This window comes from Mobula birostris, chromosome 14, assembly GCF_030028105.1.
Source record: "Mobula birostris isolate sMobBir1 chromosome 14, sMobBir1.hap1, whole genome shotgun sequence".
Classification (NCBI taxonomy): Eukaryota; Metazoa; Chordata; class Chondrichthyes; order Myliobatiformes; family Myliobatidae; genus Mobula; species Mobula birostris.
In genome coordinates, this window is record NC_092383.1 from 3,683,875 (window position 1) to 3,709,685 (window position 25,811).

The 25,811-nt window shown below is 38.9% G+C and overlaps 1 protein-coding gene and 1 long non-coding RNA gene across 4 annotated transcripts in view; one reads left to right on the plus strand and one right to left on the minus strand.

The window, feature by feature from the left end:
* The window catches only part of golm2 (golgi membrane protein 2), a 91,371-nt gene extending 68,871 nt beyond the window's left edge, over positions 1-22,500 (plus strand). Inside the window, exons 9-11 of one of the 3 annotated variants that reach the window (XM_072277990.1) lie at positions 1,354-1,536; positions 7,395-7,562; positions 20,547-22,500. In XM_072277990.1, the coding sequence (XP_072134091.1) occupies positions 1,354-1,536; positions 7,395-7,562; positions 20,547-20,629 (434 nt within the window). In that variant the 3' untranslated portion in view covers positions 20,630-22,500. Of the gene's footprint in view, positions 1-1,353; positions 1,537-2,971; positions 3,183-7,394; positions 7,563-20,546 lie in introns of those variants that run through there. The other 2 variants (XM_072277991.1, XM_072277992.1) reach the window with 2 other exon arrangements.
* The window catches only part of LOC140209658 (uncharacterized), a 52,126-nt gene that overhangs the window by 11,084 nt on the left and 15,231 nt on the right, over positions 1-25,811 (minus strand). The window contains exon 2 of the long non-coding RNA XR_011889042.1: positions 13,994-14,109. This is a non-coding gene — a long non-coding RNA (uncharacterized lncRNA). The remainder of the gene's footprint in view (positions 1-13,993; positions 14,110-25,811) is intronic.

The following is a 25,811-nucleotide window of genomic DNA, read 5'->3' on the forward strand; positions in this document are numbered from 1 at the left end:
AGAACAGATTTCTATAAGCCCTTGAGATGTAAATTACAGAATTCTGGGCAAAGAACAGGAATGGGATTTCTGGGATTGTCTTTCCAGGAGCAGCACAGGCTCTGTACTATATTAGTCATAGTAAATTTATTATCTAAGTACCTATATATCACCATATACTACCCTGAGATACATTTTTTTATAGTATTTATCAGAAAATAAAGAAATACAATAGAATTTATGAAAAAGTATATGTAGATACTGACAAACAACCAATATTCAAATGCAAAGTTTGCAAATAATATTGAGAGCATAAGTTGTAGAGTCCTTGAAAGTGAGTCTATAGGTTGTGGAATCAGTTCAGAGTTCAGGTGAATGAAGTTATCCACATGCACGTTTGGGTATCTGGTTGTAGAGCAATAACTATTCCTGACCTGGTGGTGTGGGGCCTAGGGCTCCTGTACTCCTAGCTGGCTCTAGGCCCAGTGCTTTCCGTGGATTCACTCTCCTGAAAGGTGCTCTCACACTGGCCTCAGACTCTAAAGATAATGATTCTATGATCCTGTGTTCATGGAACTGAGCATCTTGGCCTACGGTCTGTCGTCTGTCAGTGCAGCTGGAAATTAGTTTCTCCTGAGATTTTCACATTGATTAAAAGCAATTGTTAAACTTTGGAAGTGATTTCTAAGCCCTGACCTGGATTGCTGTTATAAATCAAGCTTTAAGTCAGGGGTTCCCAACCTTTTTTTATGCCATGGACCAATACCATTAAGCAAGGGGTCCATGGACCATAGGTTGGGAGCCCCTGGTTTAGGTAGAATGAATCCTTGGTTATAGATTTTGCAGCTATTCCTCTATGAAATGTTCCTTTTGATCATCACTCCAAACTAACTGCACAAGTTCTGTATCCTTCCCTGTGGAGTGCCAGTAATGAATGGGAGCTTATTGTTTAAATCTGGCAAACCATGGATCTGTTTTACTGAAAGCTGCAAGTAACAATGACTGTGCAACAGTTAGGCAGGCAAAATAACTGAAGAATGTAATGGGGGCTTGATCATTTGATGTATTCAAAACAATAAAACACAATTAGAACAAAATCCATTTTAGTGCAAGGTGGTCATAGTGATGCTTAGTGGCCACAGTGACTAGGGGTTTTGCCAGTTGGTTCAGGAGCCAAATGGTTGAAGGGAAGCAACTGTTCTTGAACCCGAAGTGTAAAGCCCCCTCTCACGTTTTTGTCCAATTGCCAAATTGGCTAGGACAAGCCCAACTTCGTAGAATAATGTAATATAAAATGTATTCCCTGTGCATATATGCTGTGTGATAACACAACAGATTCTCCTGAATTTTTTTCTCTGAACTGCACAAATACAGCTTTGGAAAGACAGCATCAAGGAAAACTAATGCATTACTTAACCAAGGAATCGGTCATGCAGCCACCATCTAATCAAGTTCAGCATTTTGTTCCTGGCCAAGCTTTGTCAAATCATTTTTACCGTCAGGGCACAAAAGGACACGAAAAAGCAAACGAATCGAGAGAGCACGTTAAAGGTCAAGGTGGGTGACTTTGTTCAGAATAATCTGGCCCTGCTTCTGGTTTACTACACTTGTGTAATGCTATTTGTTAATTGCCATAGCAAAATCCAAATAAAACTGTACCTACAAGTACCTACTGCTGAATTCAACTCTTTAAAGCTTTTTAAAGTCAGTTTATTGTGATTGCAAGAAATTAGTTTCTCTTGCCATTGTTTAGTGTTTTTAACAAGATGAAATTTAAAATCTCTATCTATTCATTAAGAAAGTACAAGCGCTTAGAGGACTTTGGGAAACCATGTATGGTGAGTGGACATGGAGTCCTTGGGTTGCAGATAGGTGGAAATTGGGTTGCTGTGGCTCAATCATATGGGGCCTGTGCTATTATGTGAGTTTACTTTACAGCTGTTATAAGAACTGCCAGCTGGATGCCGGTGGCCAGGGTGAGGTGGGATTGTCAATCCTAGTTATCTAGATAAGTGGCTTCCGAGCAAACAGTGGCACTAACTACTTTAACAATTAATTTCCTTCAGTGAATGAGGAACAATTAATCATGACTAACAGACAATGATATTGCATAAATGTGACATGGAGTTGCAACATTTACTGTTGGAGGATATCTAGTGATTATTGTATACAGAGTATAATCTTCAGGTGAAGTGTGATTGAAGGCTTATAGATAATTGGATCAGTTATGGATTCTAGCCGTAGTATTTATGTTAACATAAATTTCTAAATTGAAGATGATAAAAGCTATCTGTATCTTTTTATGTCACAAAATGCAGAACTCATTAAAAGTTTGGTTTACTGAATATTGCTAACACACAACTAACACTCTTCGTACTTTTCCCTCTCCTCTTCCATTTCTCTCAGTATCTGCTTGTGAAATTATAAGCTTGTTGGGATGTAGGTGTAGTTACATCATGGACTGTGGTACTTCACAAGGTGGGAGGGCCAAGTGTAGATGTCAGGTGAGGTGTGTTTTAGGCCAAAGTCAGGGTGGTCAGATGAGATACAGTTTTGAAGATGCAACAGGAGCCAGTGAGCTGCCTCAAGCTGCTTCTGTTTTTTGCTAAGATCACGATTATTCTGATCTTTGGCCTTAGCTCCACATGCCTGCTCAATCCCCCTAACTCTTGGCTTCCCTATACATTGATCTCAGATTCCTCCAAAGCTGCAGAGTAGAAAATTCTGAAGCTGCCCAGCTCTAAGAGATTCATAGAAAAATGTACAGAAGTGGGTCTTCTCAGCCCACCTCACTGCAAACCCTGTTGCCCTGCTACACTAGTTCCATTTGCCAGCATTAAGCTAGATACCTCTCCTATTCGTGCTTATCCAAACATTGTAATTGTATCTGCCTCTACCACCACCTCTATTAGTTCATTCCAGAGTCTGCAAAATTTGTTCTTTGAATCTCTCTCACCTTAAACCTGTGTCCTCTATTTATTTAAAAATACAGCATGGTAACTGGCCCTTCCATCCGAGCGAGCCTGTACTGTTCAGTTACACCCATGTGACCACTTAACCGTCTATTCCATATGTCTTCGCAATGTGGAAGGAAACTGGACCACCAAGAGGCAACCCACATGATCGTGAGAACATATAAACTCAATACAGACGACAGTAGTATTGAACCCGGTTTGTTGATGCCTTAAGAGATTATGCTTCCTTGCTGTTGCTGTGCTGTCCTATTTCTAGGCTTCCCTGCCCTGGGAAAAAAAAATTGACTACCTATCCTATTTGTGCATAATTCTATAAACCTTTGTAACATCACCCTTCTTCCCCCCCCCCCCGCCTCCAACATTGGAGTAGGAATGAACTCCGCTTATCCAATCTCTAACTACTGTCCGTATTTTGCTCTCAAATGAGAGATTCCCTTTCCTGTGATAAGGCCCTGCTCATAAAAACCAGTTTTTAGTATCCACTCCATCTATACCTTTAAGCCCCTTTAGAATTTAGTATATTTCAATAAGATCACTTTTCATTTTCCCCAATGGGTTCTCGATAGGCTATTAGGTTCACTTTCCCTGGAATATCACTAAAATCTATCTAGTGAACCTTTGTTGCACTGCCACTGAGACGGATATCCTCTTCTATAGAGAGTAAAACCAAATTACCTGCAATAAACTTCACATGGACCCACCAAACCTTGTGTAGTTGCAGCAAGAATTGTGTACTTTTCAATTTGTGAGTTACTTCATATTTCTAGTAAATGGCTAAGTAAACATCAATCTGTTTGAATCCATATATCAATGGTAATATGTAGGGTCTTCTCTGGGTAAACATAATGTACGAGGCTACCAAATTATTTTCCATTATAAATGCAAATCAATTTACCCTGGAGAAGATGACCAAGAAGCAAGTACTGGATTGACAACTCCAGTTTGGTACTGAATGTCCAAGACTTTGGAAAACCGATGAATCGAGCACATGTTTTGGCATTCTGTGTAATGAGGTTAGTAAAACAACCTGATGGCATGAACATAGACTTCTCTAACTTCCGCTAATGCCCCACTTCCCCCTCGTACCCCATCCGTTATTTATTTTTATACACACATTCTTTCTCTCACTCTCCTTTTTCTCCCTCTGTCCCTCTGACTATACCCCTTGCCCATCCTCTGGGTTCCCCCCCCCCGCCGTCTTTCTCCCTGGGCCTCCTGTCCCACTATCCTCTGATATCCCTTTTGCCAATCACCTGTCCAGCTCTTGGCTCCATCCCTCCCCCTCCTGTCTTCTCCTATCATTTTGAATCTCCCCCTCCCCCTCCCACTTTCAAATCTCTTACTAACTCTTCCTTCAGTTAATCCTGACGAAGGGTCTCGGCTGAAATGTCGACTGTACCTCTTCCTAGAGATGCTGCCTAGCCTGCTGCGTTCACCAGCAACCTTGATGTGTATAGCTTGAATTTCCAGCATCTGCAGAATTCCTGTTGTTTAGTAAAACAACCAGTGTTTTGTGGGGGAGAAGTAAATGGTCATGTGTTATCTCTGGAGAGTGTTATGTAAGATTGCCAAACCTGGAGGCTCCAAGGGATGTGTGTTGAGCATCCCAGTTGGAAGATTAAATATTAGAAGTTCTTAAATTTCACTGAAAATTTGTATGAAAATTCTGGCTCTTTGCTGAAGAGAAAGAGGTTGGAAAGGGGGGTGGAAGGGGAATAATGACTCTTCGTGTAAGGCACTGTAGAGATTGGAAGGTTTTATGATGAAACCTCCAGGCCGACACTGAACCACCTTGAGGATAGTCATAGCTAATGACGCTGACTAACACATGTCTCAAATTCATTGGGTTGCACATTATGAATTCTGTTTTTAATCCTTGCCATCATTATGGCTGTCATGGAGTCTTGAGGAATGGAAAGAGACCATTCCACTCATTGTCCACTCCAGGAAGTAGTGTATGGGACTCTGGTTACTTATGCATAGACCTTGTAAGTGTGAGTGGTTCTGCCTTCATCCTTTTGGAAGAGAGGTCTAGACTCTCAGCAGTGAGTCAACAATGTCTCAACTCTCTTTTGATCTGTCCCCAAACCTTTTGACATTTAAATAGAAGTGCTCCTTGTTACAAGTATCTCTATCTTGTGCACCTAAATTGAATGTCAACCTCTGTCCCAAGGAAAACAATGCCATCTTCACATATTTCTAAGCGTAACTAAAATTCTGCAGCTTTGGTGGTGTTTGCAAATCTCCCCTCCATCCTTCATTATAACTTCCTTTATTATGGTGATCAAAACTATCTACTTCAAGATCTTCGTTCTAAACTGTCCCAGCATTTATTGTGTATTTCCTTGTGTTGTGTGCCCTTGCCAAGTATTTCTTTGCAGTTCTAATTGAATCTTATGCTTAACTGACTTGTTCAACTGCCTTTTTGCAGCTTAATCTCTTGCTCAGTATTAACCATTCTGCCATTTTTTAATCAACTGAACCAAGCAATTTTTCTTTGAGACTCTTGTGTGTTAGAAAAGATTGAGGAATATGGAGATGATTCCTAAATAAGGACAGTTCTTTCAGGCGTATGATTTCACTAACAGTAGGAGGGAGTAAGTAAGACTCTTTCCATAATGAATATTTAATTTCCAATAAACAAATGAAATATTCTAAAACTAGCTACAAGCTGAAGCATTAGTTTGAAGTACAGATTTCATTCATTTTGAATGAAAATCATCCTCATGGGGTTGATTTCTTCTGATGAAATTGTCTTGCAGTTGAAATCCTGGCAAAGTCTGGCCAATAAATAGCGACTGAGCCACCATACTTAAGCCCATCACCCCTACTGGGGCCTAGATCGCTGACGGCAGCTCACTAGAGTCCTCTGCCCGGGGCCAGTCTTTCAAATTGTTCCCAGGTGTAGCCCATTTTCAAAGGTCCTTCCTCTCCCAGGGATGAGGTCTTTGGAGCTTCTGTTGCCGTTTCTGTAGCTCTAGGTTTTTATGGGATGGGTTTGCTAACGTTATGCCCAACCCTCCATGGCAAAGTTGGGCTACCCATCATTGTATAAATAGTTCTTTTTGACGCATCATATTTTTATTACAATCTGCTATCATTGCCCTATTGTGAATTCAAATGGTTATAATGGTTAATGCTACATAGATTTGTGGCAGTCAGGCCACTAGGTTCATACTTCCCCCAATTTTATCCAAGTATTATTCATCTGTCATCTTCATAGTGAATAGTATACAGTATATAAATGCTTAAATTAGGGATTTGAAGCAAAATTTTAATTCCTTAAAGCTTTTACTAGAAAGTTCATGTTTTTACTGAAGGTAGAGATTTCCCAGCCTTTCACTTTAAATTTGACTTAATCTGAACTATGTTCCATTTCAAAAGATGCATTAATCCACAAAGTCTTGAATCTTTTGTATTAGATTCGGCAAAAGCCTGCCTAAATTTTAAACCTAATTAGGAATGTACCTGGGTTATATATAAAAAGTTTTGGTTTGAGAATGATGGGTAGGCAGCGCAAGGGGAAAAGGTACCTAATTTAAAATGTTTCTGGTTTTTGTAATGTGGGGTGAAAGTTAATACTAACTAGAACAAATATAATAGAAATATTCTGTAAACTAGGCAGTGAATGTTAAACAAAAAATAACATCTTGGGTTCCTAACCTGAGATAAAAGCTGTTGCCACCTTGTGTTTTGGGACTATTTTCTGTTATTTCACTTGCACATTTTTATTTCATATTAGAAACACATTTTTTCTGTAGATTTTAATTATTTCCTTCTTCCCCATTATTAAAGTTTCATGCATTTGAGCCATGATTAGCCATTTTTGTTATGCCTTAATTGAACAATATAGATGTAGAAAACAATACTGGAAATGATCAGATGAAAGTTATCAATCTTTCTAAACGGTCAACAATGCAAAATGTTAAATTTCTCTTTACATAAATGCTGCCCAACCTGTTGAGTGTTTTAGCATTCAATTTTTATTTCAGATTTACTTTGCTTTCTGAATACAGGTGTGCACTAAATCTAAATGGACTGTTTCTTTGCTGTTAATTCCATCTGTTTCAATTTTGCTATAAAGAGCTGGTGTCCTATTTTGACAGATCCAGATTTTAGTTTGAATTCTTTTATTAAGAGAGCTGTAGAATTATATTGGGCAGCGCACCATTGAATAGGCTGAGAGAAACAGGTTGCCAACATGTTGATATTTGGAGCTTTAACTGAGCTTGGTGTTTTAATCCATTGCTCTGTACTTTCGTTTTGCATCAATTGGGAATAAAATTCAGAATTCCAAAAAGAAAGTGTGGAGATAGTCAGGTTTCTGTGGCATCCTCTTGAAATAATAAAAAAAAAATCCTTATTCTCCATTTACAATGTAGATTTCTGTCTTTTTCTCCCCCCCTCTGCTTTCTTTCTCTTCTGACTTGGATTCTTCAGGCCAGTTCTTTGATGAAAATGAATCCCCAGCTGATCCGCAACATGACTCTAAAGTGGCGGATTATAATGGGGATGATGGTAATGTGGGTGAGTACGAGGCAGACAAGCAGGCCGAACTGGCTTACAATGAGGAAGAGGATGGTGATGGTGGGGAAGAAGACGTCCAAGGTGAGCTTGGGCCTCATTTCCTTGAAACCAAGAGCTGTGTTAAATCTAAGTGTGTTATCTGCTGAATATTTCTGTGCTCCAGCCATTAAGCTGGTGAGCTTTCTCCAGGATGCACATCAGTTTTAATTAGCTTTATCTACATTAGGACTATGCTTATTTTAATTAACTTAAATAAATCTCTGGCTACATTTGTAAAATAAAGCACCTGACCGTGAAATAAAAAAGTTATTCCAAATTTTGAAAGCCATCTTTTCACCACCTTTCACTTTTGCATTTCTGTTCCCCTGGTCATTCAGAGCCTCTCCCAATTCAGTTCCTCTAATCATTTTTAACTTTACATTTTACTTCGATTTTTGCCATCTTGTTTAAGACCATTTGAAGATGCTCCGAGATTTTCAGTGCATTGAAATTTCAGATCATTTGAGACCCCAAGATAAGATGTACAAATAAGGTCTTTCGTTCTGGCTGTACTAGTTCATTCTGTGCTTAGCACCTCTTAAGGTCACATTTTAGAATGATAAAATCTTTCTTGCTTGTGGTTTATTTCTACCTAATTTGAGATTACAGGGCTTGAGGTAAAAATATCTGCCATCTCATGGACTGGGTGAATACAAAACAAAGTTTAGTTTCTTAGCTCAGTTTGTGATGTTGCAGTTTTTTTTAAAATCAAATTTTAGTTAACTTTCCCTTATTAGTTATTGACCTTATATTGGTGGTGAGTTTTGCCAGTGATGTACATCTGTCTCTGAAGCCTCTTGTTTCCCAGCCACCTTAGTCTTTGGGAAACACTGTGCAGGGCACTTGGTCTGGTTTGGGAAAGATTATCAATATTCTTGTGGGCAGGTTTACTACAGCTTTTGAGAGCGGTTTGAACTAATATGTCAGGGGCATGGGAACTGGTATGAAAGAACCAGTATGAAAGATCCAGTATGAAAGTCAGCAGGTTTACAAGTAGATGGGTGTAACATAAATGTAAGGAAGGACAGGCCAATGGTTGGGTACAAATGCAGACAAAGCAAAGAGTTAAATTGTACCACGGAGGCAAAATTCAAAAGGGGAAAAAATGCGGGACTGAAGGCGCTGTATTCAAATGTGTATAGCATTCGGAATAAGGTGGGTGAACTTGTGGTGCAATTAGAGATTGGTCAGTATGATGTGGGCATCACTAAATCACTGTTGAAAAAAGGCCATAGTTGGGAGCTTAACATCAAAGGATATGCTTTGCATTGAAAGGACAGGCAGGGAGGTATAGGCAGTGGTGTGGCTCTGTTGGTAAGAGATAGAAGAGGGTAACATGACATTGTAATGGGGGACTTAAATATGCAAGAGGATTGGGAAAATCAGGTTGGTGTCAGATTGCAAGAGAGGGAATTTGTTGAATGCCTATGAGATGGCTTTTTAGAGCAGCTTGTGCTTGAGTCTACTCAGAGAAAGGCTATCTTAGATTGGGTGTAATAACCAAGATCTTATTAGGGATCTTAATGTAAAGGAACTCTTAGACAATGATCATAATATGATTGAATTCATACTGCAATTTGAGAGGGAGAAGCACAAGTCACATGTAATAGTATCACAATGGAATAAAGAGAATTATAAGCATGAGAAAAGGAGCTTGCCCAGGTGGATTGGAGGAGGATACTGGCGGGGATGATGGTAGAGAAGAGGTGGGTGATGTTTCTGGGAATAGCTCACAAGGCACAGGATAGATACATCCCACAGAATTGTTCTCAAATGGCAAGGGTAGGCAACTGTGTTTGACAAGGGATGTTAAGGACTGCATAAAGCCAAGGAAAAAGCATAAAAGGTAGTAAAAGAGAGTGGGAAGTAGGATGATTGGGAAGCTTTTAAGATCCAACAAAAAGCAACTATGAAAGCTATAAGAAAGGAAAAGATGAAATAAGGGCATAATATAAGGCAGGATACTAAAAAGCTTTTCCAGTTATATAGAGTAAAAGGGAGGTGACAGTTGATATTGGACCACTGGAAAATGATGTTGGTGAGGTAGTAATGGGAGAAAAAGAAATGGCAGATGGACTTAGAGTACTTTGCTTAAGTCTTCGCTGTGGAAGACACTAGCAGTGTGCCAGAGGTCTGTGAGTGTCAGGGAGCAGGAGTGAGAACCATTACTATTACAAAGGAAAATGTACTACAGTATTATAAAGGAAAAGGTCTTAAGGTGGATAAATCACCTGGACCAGATGGACTACATCCCAGAGTTCTGAAAGAGGTTGCTGAAGAGGTAAAGGATGCATTAGTCATGATCTTTCAAGAGTCACTGGAAAATTGCAAATGTCACTCCACTCTTTAGGAAGGGAGGAAGGCAAAAGAAAGGAAATTGTAGACCAGTTAGCCTAACCTCAGTGGTTGGGAAAATGTTGGAGTCTATTATTAAAGATGGGCTTTTGAGGTATTTGGAGACTAATGATAAAATAAGTCAAAGATAGCATGGTTTCTGTAAAGGGAAATCTTGCCTGACAAATCTGTTAGGGTTCTTCGAGAAAGTAACAAGCAGGGTAGACAAAAGATATCATTTACTTGGATTTTCAGAAAGCATTTGATAAGATGCCACAAATGAGGCTCCTTCAGATAAAATCCTATGGCGTTACAGGAAAAGATACTGGCATGGATAGAGGAATGGCTGACGGGCAGGAGGTAGTGAATGGAATAAAAGTGGTCTTTTCTGGTTGGCTGCCAGAGTGTAGTGGTGTTCCTCAGGAATCAGTATTGGGACCTCTACGTTTCACATTGCTCGTCAATTATTTAGATAATGGAATTGATGGCTTTGTGGCAAAGTTTGCTGATGATACAAAGATAGGTGGAGGGGTAGGTAGTGCTAAGGAAGCAATGCGATTGCAGCAGGACTTGGACAAATGGGAAAAATAGACAAAAAATTGGCAGATGGAATACAGTGTCGGGAAATGTATGATAATGCGTTTTGGTAAAAGGAAAATAGCGCAGACTATTATCTAAATGGGGAGAAGGTTCAAACAGCAGAGATGTAGAGGGACTTGGGAGTCCTCGTGCAAGACTCCCAGAAGGTTAATTTACAGGTTGAGTCTGTGGTAAACAGGAGAAAATCTGCAGATGCTGGAAATGAAAGCAACACACAAAATGCTGGAGGAACTCAGTAGGCCAGACAGCATCGATGAGGGGGAAAATAAAAGTACAGTCAACATTTCGGGCTGAGACCCTTCAGCTAGAACCTTGACACCCTTCCTGCCGAAGGGACTCTGCCCAAAACGTCGACTGTACTTTTTTTCCATAGATGCTGTCTGGCCTGCAGAGGTCCTTCAGCATTTTATGAGAGTCTGTGGTAAAGAATGCAAATGTAACGTTGGCATTTATTTCAAGGAGAATAGAATATAAAAACAGATAATCTGAGCATTTATAAGACATTAGTCAGGCTGCACTTGAAGTATTGTCAACAGTTTTGTGCCCCAAATCCCGGAAAGGATGTGTTGTCATTGGAGGGAGTCCAGAGGAGGTACGCGAGATAATTCTGGGAGTGAAGGGGTTAACATGTGAGGAGCATTTGGCAGCTTTGGCCCTGTACTCAGTGGAACTTAGGAGAATGGGGGGGGGGGGGCGCGGGAGGGTGAGGGATCTCATTGAAACCTACCGAATGTTGAAAGGACTATATAGGGTGGATGGTGGAGATGTTTCCTGTGGTGGGGGTATCCAAAGCCTCAAAGTTGAAGGGTGACCTTTTAGAACAGGGGTAAGAAGGTACTTTTTTTAGCCAGAGTAGTGAATCTGTGGAATGTTCTGCCGTAGATTGTGGTGGAGGCCAGGTCCATAGGTATATTTAAGGCAGAAGTTGATAATTTCATGATTGGTCAGGGCATCAAAGGATATGGCGAGAAGGCAGGTGTATGGGGTTGAGTGGGTTCCGGAATCAGCCATGATGGAATGGTGGAATAGACTGGATGGGCTGAATGGCCTAGTTCTGCTCCTATATCTTGTGGTCTAACATTTTGATTTGAGAATGCACCGTTTAATTAAACAATTATCTTGTGCAACATTGGGAACTGCACCTGGTCATGTTGAAGGCTGAAGTCTTTTCTAATTTAAAGCAAGCAACAGTATAGCACCGAACAGGACATTCACTTCTTGACGTTGTGCTGATCTTGGTATTTATGCCTAACATTTTGGAAAACTAATCAAAACTGATTAGTGACCTACAACTTTATAACCTACCGGAGTTGAAAAGAACAGCTTGAAATTACTTGAATAGGATTGCAATTTTAGTTTATTAGTTTTATTTGAACTCCTTCATAGACTGAATCTACAAACTGGCAGGAGTTTTTAGCGCCTTGGAAAGACATAACCTTTTCAACTTCTGTTCCAGGAGACTGAGCCGGTTGCAGTGGTGGAAAAGTAGTGATGAATTGGCACAGAACTGCACACTGCTCAAGTATAAACACACCGCACATGTTTTCCCCTCTCCTAGTGACCAACATTTCTATGTTATTGTTTGATGAGAGCTGAGGAGACAGAGTAAAAGTTGATCAGCCCCTTCCAAATATATGGGCCTTCTCTTGTACCATTTAATCAGTTTAAGTCCAATTTCCCTGCCAAATGTATCACTGTCTGCTCATCACTATCTCAACCAAATAAATGATTAAAGGGAACTTTAGAAATGAGTATAAAATCAATTAAATACACTCTCAAATAGTTTAAGTACCTAAATACAATCTATCGTAAATTGACAGCATTCTAAACCAATTTGGAAGTCTAGCAAATGGATAATGATCTTTTCAAAGTAAATCTTCATGCAGATAACACATTTAGATTTAGTTTCAGTTTTGTCTGCATGTTACCATCTGCTTCTCTGCTTTGGTCAGTTTGCCTGCTGATAACTACATGCAAACCCCAACCCCTCCAATGCATTGGCATCATTTTCTTTTCAACATAAACTACTGATAGACATATAGAGGTTTATCTAGTTTCAATGTGATATGCACACTGCTTTCATGTTTGTCACTTTTCATTTTGAATGAAATTTTGTTTTTGCATCTTGATAGTTTAATCATTGATGTGTGGTTTTGTCTTGCTATTTATTGTGCTGTACAGTTAAGTATCAACTGAATGTTAGAACTAGTGGAAAGAATGAAGAGTCAGGTTGCATTTAATCTAATTTTGGCTTTTAGTTCATTGTATTTAAATTTACCTTAAAATGTTTTCTCCATTTTATTTTTTATCTTGGTAAATAGCATTGCACTAAATGAGTTAATATTTATTGTGAAGCTTTAAAGTTTTAATTATGGTTGTCATTTGCAATCAACATTGCTTTCCTGAAACTTGGTATTTTATTACGTGTACATATTTATTAAACCACAGTATTTGGTTGCAATCTTCTCTGTTGCTGCAAGAGTGCGCATAACTCAGCTGACACTAATCTGCATATGCACTGATTTCATTAGGCATCTAACATGTTATTTACAAGGGGTGCTGAAAATGGGTCAATGATTATATTACTAGGTGCAATAGTTTCTTGCTCAGCATAATGTGTTGCATGAGTTTTCCTAATTAGTGCCTTAAATATTCACTTGGTGTTTTGCTAGCATCTGTTTAGTGTGCTTGAATGAAAGTATATTTGCTGTAGATTGATTGTGATTATTGTCCTGAAATTACTGCATTTTAACTGGATTCAATTGACCTTACCCTCTCATTCCAATTAGTTTTAAATGCTGATAAAACACGTGCATATTCATTAGCTCTGCTTAGATTGTCATAGATTCCTATCTAAAGAAAGTCAGAGAAAAAGGTGGTAGAAGAGCATGGAGTTCAGGCGGGTGAAATAGGGACATGAAGGTCCTAGGACTGATCATTTAGGAAAAGGAATAGTAAATGTGCCACAGGACCCGTAACAAAATGGAGTTAGGAAATTAAAAGGAGGAAGATCTGAAGGAAGTTCAGGATTTTAAGGCTGTTAAAGCTTGATCTTTCCCTTAGAGGAAGGGGAGATGTTTGTTGAAACTCAAAACATTGAAGGATATTGTGGAACTGCAGACTGGGGCAGCTTTGAGATAGTGAATTGGTATTCTGGAAAGATCAACCCATGTGGGCCAACACATTAGTCTTAAGTCTCAGGATATGTTGAGAACATACAAAAGCCTTAAAGCACTTTCCACTATGGTCAAGGGCAATGTCTATCTTGCTACAACACCAGTGAATGATAAGATGGACCCTGACCTTAATTTATCTCGTTATGACCTTGCTCCTTGCTGGCTACTTGCACTGCACTTCCTCTGCGCTGTAACACTTCATTCTGCATGCTGTTATTATTTTATATTATTTTGATACACCATTGTAATGAATTGATCTACATGGATGTTATACAAGAAATTTTTCGCTGTACCTTGGTACATGTGACAATAATAAAGCAATTTACCAATGTAGCAACTTGAAATGGTGGACAGCTTAAATACCTGTGATTGGGGATGGATCTGAACAATGAAGAGGGTTGACTTTCAGCCTGAATCCTCATGGAATTATTTCATGCCTGAAGAAACCCATTTTGTTTTCTTCTCCATCACTTGCCAAGCTGTGGAGAAAAAAGTGACACTTTAATTTCCTGAGGATCTAGGCGACAATTCTTGCCTGTCCAGTATCTAGTTGGTAACAGCTGCTTTCTGATGTAATGTTCACTAACTAGACACAGTCATTCCTGATATTCACATTTCATCTACTTTTATGATCCATTTTCGAAGGTGGGAAGATAGGTTTCTACACTGCTTGAACGAAGGATGATTTTCCCACCTGTCTTGATCTAAAGTGCCAGATATTGTTTGGGAGGAGACTTTGTATGAAACAGTATCTAGAATTTCTATGGTCTCTTTCATGGTCCTTTCAGATCTCAAAACATTTTTTAGCTAATCGAATACAGTTTTATTTATTAATTGATTGAGATGCAGCTTGGATTAGACTGTTCCAGTGCTTCGAGCTGTGCTGCCCAGCAACCCCTGATTTAACCCTAGCCTAATCACGGGACAATTTCTTTGAGTGTGTCTTTGGACTATGTGAGGTAACTGGAGTATCTGGTGGAAACCCACATGGTCAGGGGGAGACACATAGAAATTGCTTACAGACAGCGGTTGGAATTGAACCCTGGTTGCCAGTACTGTAAAACATTGTGAAGCACTATGCTACCATGACTCCCTGATATAGGAATTGTTTCTTTGAAAAGAAAGGGGAGGCACATGTCTATATCTGGGAGAGAGCAGTTTGTGCTGGGTATTTGTGCTTCAGATTTTTTTCAAATTTAAGTTTTATATTTTGCATGGAAGTGGAGTTGGGCCACATGGCAGAATTTGTAGGTCAAGTGCTGCAAGAAATGTAGCAAGCCATAGCCAAGTGGGGAAATTTGGAGAGATTTTCCTTCCAGCTGATCAATGAAGATCAGAAAGAAGATGATTGCATGAGCCTGAAATCTTTCAGAGACCATTTGGGCTGATCTGTTTGTATTGATGTTGAGCAGAAGAGGGAAGCGTTTTGCAGTATCATCTTTATTGCCATTATAAAACAGTATTGGCTTGCCTTTGACATAACCACAAACGCATTGGTGAAGCATTTGAGAGAAACAGCTTGTTGATAGAAGAATGAAACAGTACACTACAGGAGGCCATTCGGCACACTGAATAGTAAAAGGATTTTTAATAGCTGAATTTGGGTTGTACCATGCCAGTGTCTAAACTTGTTTTCTGAATTATTACATTGGGCCAGGCCAGCAAAACCCCATACATTCTCAGTGTATTAAAAACTGATGTAAAACTTGAGTGAAGTGTCGTGAAATTGGAAGATTACAGTACTTTGGTCATTTTAATTTCACACCATGTATATTACTCAATACAAGTTAATGTTGTGCAATATGTTTAATTTACTAGAGTTCTTATAAAAATGTGACCAGTGGAATAATGAGAAACCAGGGGTGAGGTTTATTTGGATTTTTGGAAGGCATTTAATAAGATCCCACGTGGGAGGTTGGTCAACAAGGTTAGAACACAGAATTCAGGGAGCAACAATTTGTTGGAGGAACTCAACGGGTCAAATAGCATCTGTGGGAGAAAAGGAGTCGTCATTGTTTCAGATCAAAACCCTAATTCCACAGAGGGTGCCTGACCTCGAGTTCTTCCATGTTCCTGTATCCGCCTTCCCTTGTGCCTTCACAATTGAGGGTAATATATGAATATGGATTAACAACTGGTTATTTGGTAGAAAAGAGTGTGAACAAATGGATCTGGCTCAGTCTGATAATCTCTGATTAGTTGAATACTGCAGGAGTAGCCCAGCTACTCGCAATCTGTATTAGTAATCTGGCTGAAGAGACCTGAAGTTCAAAGTAAATTTATTATCAAAGTACATGTATGTTGCCATATAAACCCTGAGATTCATTTTCTTACGGACACACTCAATAAATCTGTAATAGAGTAATAGAACCAATGAAAGTCTATTTCCAAGTTTTTTATGACTTAAAAAAAACTACCTGGGATGTGAATAGGAGGAAATTGTAAAGCAGCCTACAGAAAAATATAGAGAAGTTAAATGGGCAAGAACAAAACAGATGATAAAGATAAAGATTAGCTTTGTCACATGTGCATTGAAACATGCAGTGAAATGCATCATTTGCATCAACGACCAACAGTCTGAGGACATGCTGGGGAAGCCCGCAAGTGTCGTCGTGCTTCCAGTACCAACATAGTATGCCCATAACTCACTAACCCTAACCTGTACATCTTTGGAATGTTGGTGGAAACTATGCAGTCACAAGGATAACTTATAAACTACTTACAAGTCTTAGAACTTTGTAGCTAAGGTTTTAGCTGGTGAGGGTGGATAAGATTGGTCAGAGACCTGGATGTGTTATGAGACACTGAATACTAACAGGCATATGCAGTAAGTGATAGGGAAACCATCTACACACATAAAAATTACTGGTGAACGCAGCAGGCCAGGCAGTAATTTTTATGTGTGTTGCTTGAAATTCCAGCATCTGCAGATTTCCTCATGTTTGGGAAACCATCTAGATTGTTTTGTCTTTCTCAGTGTAGTATAATATAATAAGTATCTGGATAAACATGGATAGTCAGCATGGGTTCGTGTCTAACCAATCTTAGTTTTTTGAAGTTACCAGGAAAATGGTTGGAGGCAAGGCAGTGGATGTTGTCTGCATTGTCTTTAGTAAGAGATTTGACAAGGTCCTGCATGGGATGCTGGTCAAGAAGATTCAGTTGCTCGGCATTCAGGATGAGGTAGTAAACTGGATTAGACGTTGGCTTTGTGGGAGAAACCAGAGGGTAGTAGTAGAGGATTGCCCCTCTGACTGGAGGCCTGTGACTAGTGGTGCGTTGCAGGGATCGGTGCTGGGTCCTTTGTTGTTTGTCATTTATATCAATGATCTGGATAATGTGGTTAACTGGATTGGTGAATTTGTAGATGACACCAAGACTGGGAGTGTAGTGGACAGTGAGAAAAGCTATAATGGCTTGCAGAAGGATCTGCATCAGTTGGAAAAATCAGCTGAAAAATGGCAGATGGAATTTAAGGCAGACAAGTGCGAGGATTTGCAGTTTGGTAGATCAACCAGGGTAGATCTCACACTGTGAACGGGAGGGCAGTAAGGAGTGTGGTAGAACAAAGGGATCTGGGAATACAGGTCCATAATTTGTTGAAAATGGTGTCACAGGTAGATAGAGTCATAAAGAAATCTTTTGACACATTGGCCTTCATAATTCAATGTATTGAGTACAGGAGATGGGATGTTATGCTCAAGTTGTATAAAATGTTGGTGAGGCCTAATTTGGAGTATTGTGTGCAGTTTTGGTTACCTACCTACAGGAAAATGTAAACAAGATTGAAAGAGTACAGAGAAAATTTACAAGGATGTTGTCGGGTCTGGAGGACCTAAGTTATAAGGGAATATTGAATAGATTAGGACTGTATTCTTTAGAACGTAGAAGACTGAGAAGAGATTTGATAGACGTATGCTAAATTATGAGGATTGTAGATAGGGTAAATACAACCAGGCTTTTTCCACTGAGTGTGGGTGAGACTACAACCAGAGGTCATGGGTTAAAGGTGAAAGGTGAAAAGTTTAAGGGGAACATGAGGGGAAACTTCACTCAGTATCATGAGTGTGTGGAATCAGCTGCCAAGACAAGGGGTGCATGTGAGCTCCATTTTAAGGTGTAAGAATAGGGACATGGATAGTGGAGAGTTGAAGGGCTATGGTTCTGGTACAGGTTGATGGGAATAGGCAGCTTAAATGGTTTCAGCATGGACTACATGGGCCAAAGGGCCTGTTTCTGTGCTCTACTTTATGGCTCAAGCAGATTTGAATACAGGAGTAATATTTTATTGCAATTGCATAGTTTTGGTACAATGGAGTGCTGTGTACAGTTTTGGTCTCCTTACTAAAAGTACTTAAAATAGTGGGTGTGCAGCAACACTTTCAGGACTGCTTCTAGGGATGAGGGAAAAGGTTGAGTAGACTATAACATTAGAAAAACAAGTTCTCATTGAAACTTTCAACATTCTTCTAGGACCCGACAAACTGTTTGTAGGGAGGACGTTTGTTCTGTTTGAGAGCCTAGAACCAGGAGTTACAATCTCAGAATGAAGGGGCAGGCCATTTGGGTTAAGAATCTTCTTTTGACACAGGGTGATGAAAGTTTGGAATTCTCTGTCCTTGGGATTGTGACAGTTCAGTCACTGAGCTAATTTCAACTGGAAATCACTAGAGGATAGTTCAGGAAAATGACATGGAGGTAGAAGATCAATTATGATTTTTAAATGGTGGAGCAGCCTCGAAGGACCAAAATGACTTTTTTTTGTTACTTCGTTGAATGTTAATGTCAATTTTTATTCTACCCCTAGGGAATAATCTTAAACCTCTGTATAAGGAACAGACAAAATGAAGTGTAAAAATATACAAGTTATACTCACTTAGCCTGTAAAGTATTGACCTCTTGGGTCTCCATAAAGTGTGGCAGCCCAGAAATCTAGGGATTACCAACGGAAAGTACAACTTTTGGAAATTAATTGCATTCAAAAGGTATTTCTTACTGTAATTTGTCTTGTATACTTTCCAAAACACTTTGAGCAAGTCTGTTTAAAACTGCCAGAACATACACGTACATGAAAACAGAAGTAATCCATGCAGCACTTGAGTCAGATTCTTACAGTTAACTTATGGCAGTTCCTAATTCCTCAGCATCCACAGATGTACTCATTTGAGTATCCATCGTCTATTGGGGTATAGAATAGCAAAAATTTACAACTATTGTGTGTGACAATTTCTGTTCATCTACAATCCCATATGGACAATATTTTATTGTGAGATTTCACCAACTCGTTCCAGGCTTTGCAATCTAGAGACTCTCCTCCCAGCATCCATCCCAGGAATCCCTACCATAACCTTGCATTTCAATGTTTTGAGAAAATTCCTGTCATTTGGGTATGAATGTAAATGCAGCACCACTTCTAAGCCCACTGTACAGAGCCTAAAACTGCACAGGTATTCCAGATAGGCCATTTATAATTTCATTAAGACTTGTTCTATGAACTCTGCAATAAAGCCAACTTATCATTATACTTTCTAATGATGATACTTGCATGTTAACTCGTACATTAAGATCTCACTGCCCATCAGCACTTGTTTTTATTCTCCCATTCAAGCTGACAACTCTGCCTCTTCCCATAGTCCTTCTGCCAACTTGCAACTCAGTCATACAACTTTGTAGACTCCACATCTTCCCAACTGACTTTTCTAACTTATTTTTGTATCTTTGGCAAACTTGGATGTAAGTTACTATAATCTGGTAAGAAGCTGAGGACTCGGTGCTGATTCTTGTGTTAGTTATAGCCCACATCTTTGGAAAAATCCATTTATTTCTACTTTGCTTTAACTTTCAACCAATTATCTTTCTAATATATTCAGTGCCCTTAGTTTTTGTGACAGTGTTTGAAACCTTATCAAAGGCTGTTTGAAAACATGCCTTTTTTCAGTCACTAAGGATATTCTGGATCTAATATGTCATGCCCAGCAAGAAGACTGTGAACTAGCCCATCTTTCATTGGCCTAAATGTTCAAAGTAAAGTTTATTATCAAAGTACAACATATTATCTTGAGATTCATTTTCTTGTGGGTAATCACAATAGAAATGGGTACCATGGTAACATAGCAGTTAGAACGACGCTATTACAACTTGGGGCATTTGGGAGTTTAATTCCGGTGCCTTTCTATAAGGAGGTACTGTATGCCCTCCACATAATGCATGGGTTTTCTCTGGGTGCTCTGGTTTCCTCCCACAGTCCAAAGATGTCCTGGGTAAGTTAATTGGTTGTTATAAATTACCCTGTGATTAAAGTTGGGGTTAATCAAGGTTGTGGAGTTGTTGAGACGGCACGGCTTGTTGGGCCAGAAGGCCCTACTCAATACTGCATTGCTGAATAAGTTTTTAAACTTATTGGAAAAACTACATACAAAGACACACAAACAACCAATGTTCAAAAAATTATAATCAATAAGTAATAAATATTGAAAATGAGTCGTAGAGTCATTGAAAGTGAGTCATAAGTTGTAGAATCAGTCAGCAGATAGTTCATATACATTAGCTTCCATGTTCAGTCTGAGGAAGGAGAGACATTGCAGGATAGTCTGCAAATTTATGATCCATTGTCCTCACAGGAATGCAGGCTTGAATGCATGTGTAAACATTGGGTAAAGACTAAATCTTGCTTTATTTCCTTCATGGTCAACTGTCATTGCAAATACTTGCTTTTTATCATGACTCAATGGCCACTTACTAAGCCATAAGTTATTGGTGATAAGAAAGATTACCAAATTCTAATGGTTTAAACAAAATAAATTAGGTGTTGATATTGTGGAACAACTTTCAGTGTATCTTACGAATCTATCAATCAACTCAGTAGTATTTCTGAAGCTGCATTTCTAACGTTGTTGATTTTCATTTCCAATGGCAGACGAGGAGGAACAAGACCTTCCAGAGGCTGTGAACAATCCCGCTGTATTTGAAAAGCGGCGCTTTGCAGAAAATGGTTTGTAACTCTCTGATACCAGAGTGAGCCTGGGTTTTAATGGGCCCTGGAAGGAATCCTGATTAGAAAACTTAATGCAATAATGCAAAATCATTGTATGGTGTGCCCTGGCCTTTTTACAAGTGCATTACTTGATAAAACTTGAACTTGTATCGATGTTGGGTGAAATAGAAGGAAGAGATTCAGACTAGTATTTCTTAAAGTTGAAATGCAACTTGTTTAGATTACTTTTATTATTTCAAACATTCTGGGGAGGGGCGGGGAAGTTTCGTTTACCTCTGTACATTTTTTGTATATTTTGTACTTTTGAAGATTTTATGGACAAAATTTAGTTATTTTGAACGGTTGAGTTCACTAAATCAATACACAAAATCGGCAACTTAACTGAATCAGCAGTAATCTGCTATTTTCCAGTTAATCAAAGTAACATTGGAAAAATTGTCTGTTTGAAATCTACTCTATTAAAAAGATAACTACAGCTAAATAATCATTTTGCCTTGTACAGCTGATTATCAGATTTAGTATTGCCTTGTTCTGTGAAAGCAGTGAATATTGTCTTGGTTCTATGGAAGAAGTGATGAGAATCTATTGAATGCATTCTGAAGTTTTAACAAACAAGGTGACTATATACAGTAGATATATCTAGTAATTTATAATGGAGCAAATGAAATTAACCGAACTGTCTTCAACAGCAGTATTGTTTGGGTATTGATTTCTGCGTGCATTCCTTTTGTTGCTTCCAACGATTTGTGTACTGCAATGTAAATAAATTCCAGGGAGAGTCATGAAACCTGGACAGTGCTACCTGCAGTTTGGGTATAGTGCTGGCAGTTTGCTGAACCTGGGAGCTGCAATGCATCGGAACCCTATAGCAGTTAACGGACCATCAACCATCTTGAAAACACTGGTACAGAATGACATGCGTGTCAGTTGAAATTGTTGCTTGGTGGACAGAGAACTACGGGCATTTTAAAAAGGATTAAATGATGGACGTCGCCTGTCCAGTGAAAATTAGCTGTCACATCTGTAGCACTTAATAAAATACAAACCAAACACTACATGGTGTTTTGGGTATGGTCTTTCTTCTTCCTAGAAACAGTTAGCCAATCTTGTTGGAATGAACACTGCAGCTGTAGTCATCTATATATAATGGCAGTAAAATGTTGCACTGGCTCTTTTTAAGATGTGTGGTTTTTATAAATTGTTTAAATGTATAACCCTCTAATCTACTGTTGAAACATGTCAGAAAAAGCAAATGTATTACTGCAATATCAAATCTTGTTTAGAGTTGGAATGTTAAATATTAGGTAAGAATTTGATTGTAAAGTTTATACTTTGGGAAGATGGATAAGAGCAAAAATTTGGATTTTAGAAATATCAAATCTTAGCATAAATTGTTTTAAAAAAGGTTCATTTCAGTCTTTATGAATGTTCTAACTTTAAATGGGGTGAGGTAGTCTTCAATAGATTCTGTGAAATGTGGGATCCCTCAACATATTGAGTGGATATTGGAACACTGTTTTAAATAAATTATTAACAAAAACAGAAGTGAATTTTACAACTCATTTTTGACAGAACTCCTGACCAATCAGTTTCTTCATTTCATTTCAAGTTCACTTCAACTTGATTCCTGATATTTAATCTGTAACTATCACATGTAGTCAGGAATCAGCGTGGTTCGCTCTCTACACAGGTTTTTTTTTTAAAAGAGCAGGCGAGGGCTGATTCCTTTCCCAGGTGAAATGTAATGGGTTTTGTGCTTCTGAGATGTTACACCATGTTGTGAAGCTTTAAAATACGTGCATGGTTCCTGTTCTTCTAACTTGTTTACAAAAACTTTGAATAAACAGTTTCTTTGAGTTAATGTGGAAAATATTTGTGAAATACCATTAATTTAAACAAAATTTGGATTAACTACAGGGTAAGGCAGACTTTTCAATTACTAGTCCATTGGGATAAGCAGAAGCTTCTATTCTCCACCTTGAGATGAGAGTTACTGGGATAGCAAATCACTAAAATCCACAGTAAAGAACCAGTATCAACAAAGGAACTACTGAATGGATTGGTTTTAAAACTTTGTTTGGTTCATTGGCGTTCAGGGAAGGAGGACTGCTGTCCTGGACCCATGCTGGGCTTGTGTGTAACTTTAGGCATTGTGGTTGACTTTAAATTTAGTCTGAAGTTTAAGTGAATGTAGGGAGAATAAAATGGGCTTGGGTAGGATTCATGCAAAAATGGGTAACTGATGGTTGGGTTGGACTTTGTACTGAAGGGCCTGTTCCTCTTCTATATCTCTGATTCTCTGAAATTGTCTATCAAATCCAAGTAATTTCTCTCCTCTGTGCTGTGTTTAAGGAAAGCACCAAAATCGCTCTCAATGCATGGTTCAATTTGGGAACAGCAATATCCATGTGAATAAATCTTCAGGCGAGTGGAACTTAACAGTTTATTGTTACTGTGATACATTAGGTGTGGCATAAATCAGACAATGAGAAATGCTTGGAACAGGACTATCACAGTATAATCACGGGAAATGTTAACCTTCATAAAAATTGGTCAAAATATTTGCTGCAGTGAGGAGGGAGATAAATTTGCATGAGATTCTTGATCATACATTGAGGAAGCAGCTAAGGAAAGCTATTTTGGATATTGTACACTGCAAAAGAATTCATTGATTCTATCAGGGATCTTTGGGGAAGAGAGAGGATAAGATTGAATTTAAGCTCGTAAAATTGTATGACAGACTAAGATCTAAAACTAAAAGAAAATTATGAAGGAATGGGGTTTGACTATGATTGGGATACAGTGTTTTATGAACAGTGGATGGTTAGCATTTAAAGGAACTGTGATAGTTATAAAAGTAACAACTGTGGCTAATGAGAGAAATTAAAGATGGTATTAATTTTAAAAGTTTGCCAGTTATAGCAGTAGGCCGGATGATCAGGAACATCTTAGAACACAGCAGAAGAACAAAGAAATCAATAAAGGCATTTTTAAATAAAGGAAGATTAGTAGTAAAGACAAACTCATGCAATCACTTATAGGTAGGTAAAAATAGCATGACAAGCAGGAGCAAACATGGACCCATTACAGAGAATTTATATTGGCATGTAAGGAAATGACAGAGGATATAAAACTATTACTTGTGCCTTTAACAGACTATGCAAACCCTGCCAGGTATATAGAATAGAGTCTAGTGAGATAAACTAGAGAAATATTGAGTTTAGAAGCTGCTACACACAAACACCTGATGAACTGCACTGAGTGGTGACCTTAGAGATGCTCTCATTCTTAGATTCTGTGGTATAGAATGTAGCAAATATGACCATGCTGTGCAAATAAAGGAGAAGAAACAGGGATTTATTTATCTGTAGGTCTAGTGTGATAAGGAGGGAAAACACTTAAAGATGCATGAACAGAATAAACATGGAAGAAAAATCTTGTTCAATTCAGATTCATGTATTTATCACTAATAACAAAACAATGAAATGTGCTGTTTGCATCCACAACCAACATAACCCAAGGATGTGCTGGGGAGGACTACAAGTGTTGCCACATTCTGGCACCAACACAGCATGCCCATCATGTCTAGCAGCAGCAAAACAAGCCCCTTTCCTCCCTCTCATTCACAGCCCTTCAACCACAGGACATGACACCTCTGGGCCTCTAGCCTACATTGGACTAGCTGACATCGTGCCTCCAACTTCCCTAGTGGACTCAGACCCAGGGCTCAACCATGGTCCTTAACTTCCAGACTTCCTATCAGCCTTTGGACTTTGATCATTGGTATCGACTTGCAGAACTTGCTGATGACAGGACCCCAAACTCCAAACTTACTGACAAGTGTACCTTAGGCCTGCACAGACCTCCGATCCTACAGGGGACTTGCCCTTGTCTTCGTGTTCACTGGTCTTCGTCCATAGTGCCTACTGGCCTGACATCCATCCATTCATAACCTTTCAGCACTGAGCAGAACAATGATACCCACATAGCTGGTCTTTGAGGTAATCTTACTAAAGATTACAAAAAATCTTAAATGGCTTGGGAGGAGGAGAGGTATACTTCACTTCTAGAATATTCTCAATAATTTAAGAACTTGACTCAGACTTTTTTTCTGCCTCATTAGTGGATGGCAAATTGGAGAGGAACATGGGTCAGTGGGAAAATGGAGGACACTGAGGATGTGTCAAATTTGTGGCTCAAGAAATGAGGAAACATGAACTTATCCCTACTACTTTATTCCCGGCATTGAACTTCAAGTCACAAGGATGAAGAGGCAAATCCAGCTCTGGGAATGAAGTGAAACTATTAGTTGCTGCAGAGGTCTGTTTGAAATGAAAGAGGTAGATCATAATCCTATATGGGGGGAGGAATTGAAATATAAATCACTACAGGATGGTTTGGGGAAATAACCTTACAAACTCAATACAAGGTACTCTCCAGGAGCTGAAATTTGTGCATATTTCTGTAGGACTGCAGAGAGCTTCATTCTCAATCCTGCTGCTTTATAAAGCCTGGGAATAGTGAAATGTGACACCAAGGTGTGCCCTGTTGTTACCCAAACTCTAAAGATAGTCTTTCTATTGTTTTCCAATATGTTGCTGTTGGAAAATCCTTAAGTTTCTTAAAGTACATTCCCACTTGAGATTTCTTAGCTTTTCCCAAAAAATGTCTAACAATTTTACTAGCATGTGCACCCTCCAACCCCCTTTTATTGATTTCTCAAGCATGATTTTTGATCTAATTTATTCAAAAGCCCATTGTGCTGTTGTATAGTGATCCCGTGTTGTATGTCTGTGTTCAAAACTGCTAACTTCTGGCATAACTCAAATTCTCTTCCAACAAAATTATAAATTGCTCTATTTCAAATGTGTAATGTTAATGGGAGAGGCTCAAAGGCTAAAATATTTGCTTCTGACTAGTTAAAATTTTCATTGAGGATTCTAGGGAAGTTATTTAGCAGGGAAAGCTTATATTTCTGGGGCCAAGATTTTTATACAAACACATTTTCTAGTTAGTAAATCGTAATTAGCAGTGTCAGAGGTGTTGGTACTGGGGACTTCTTACCTACGTAAATAACTTGGATGAATGCACACAAAGCTGGAGGAACTTGGCAAATCATTCAGCATTCATGGAGGGGAATATTTATTTTGTGTCTTTAGCATAGCTCAAGGCTCTACACAGTATATA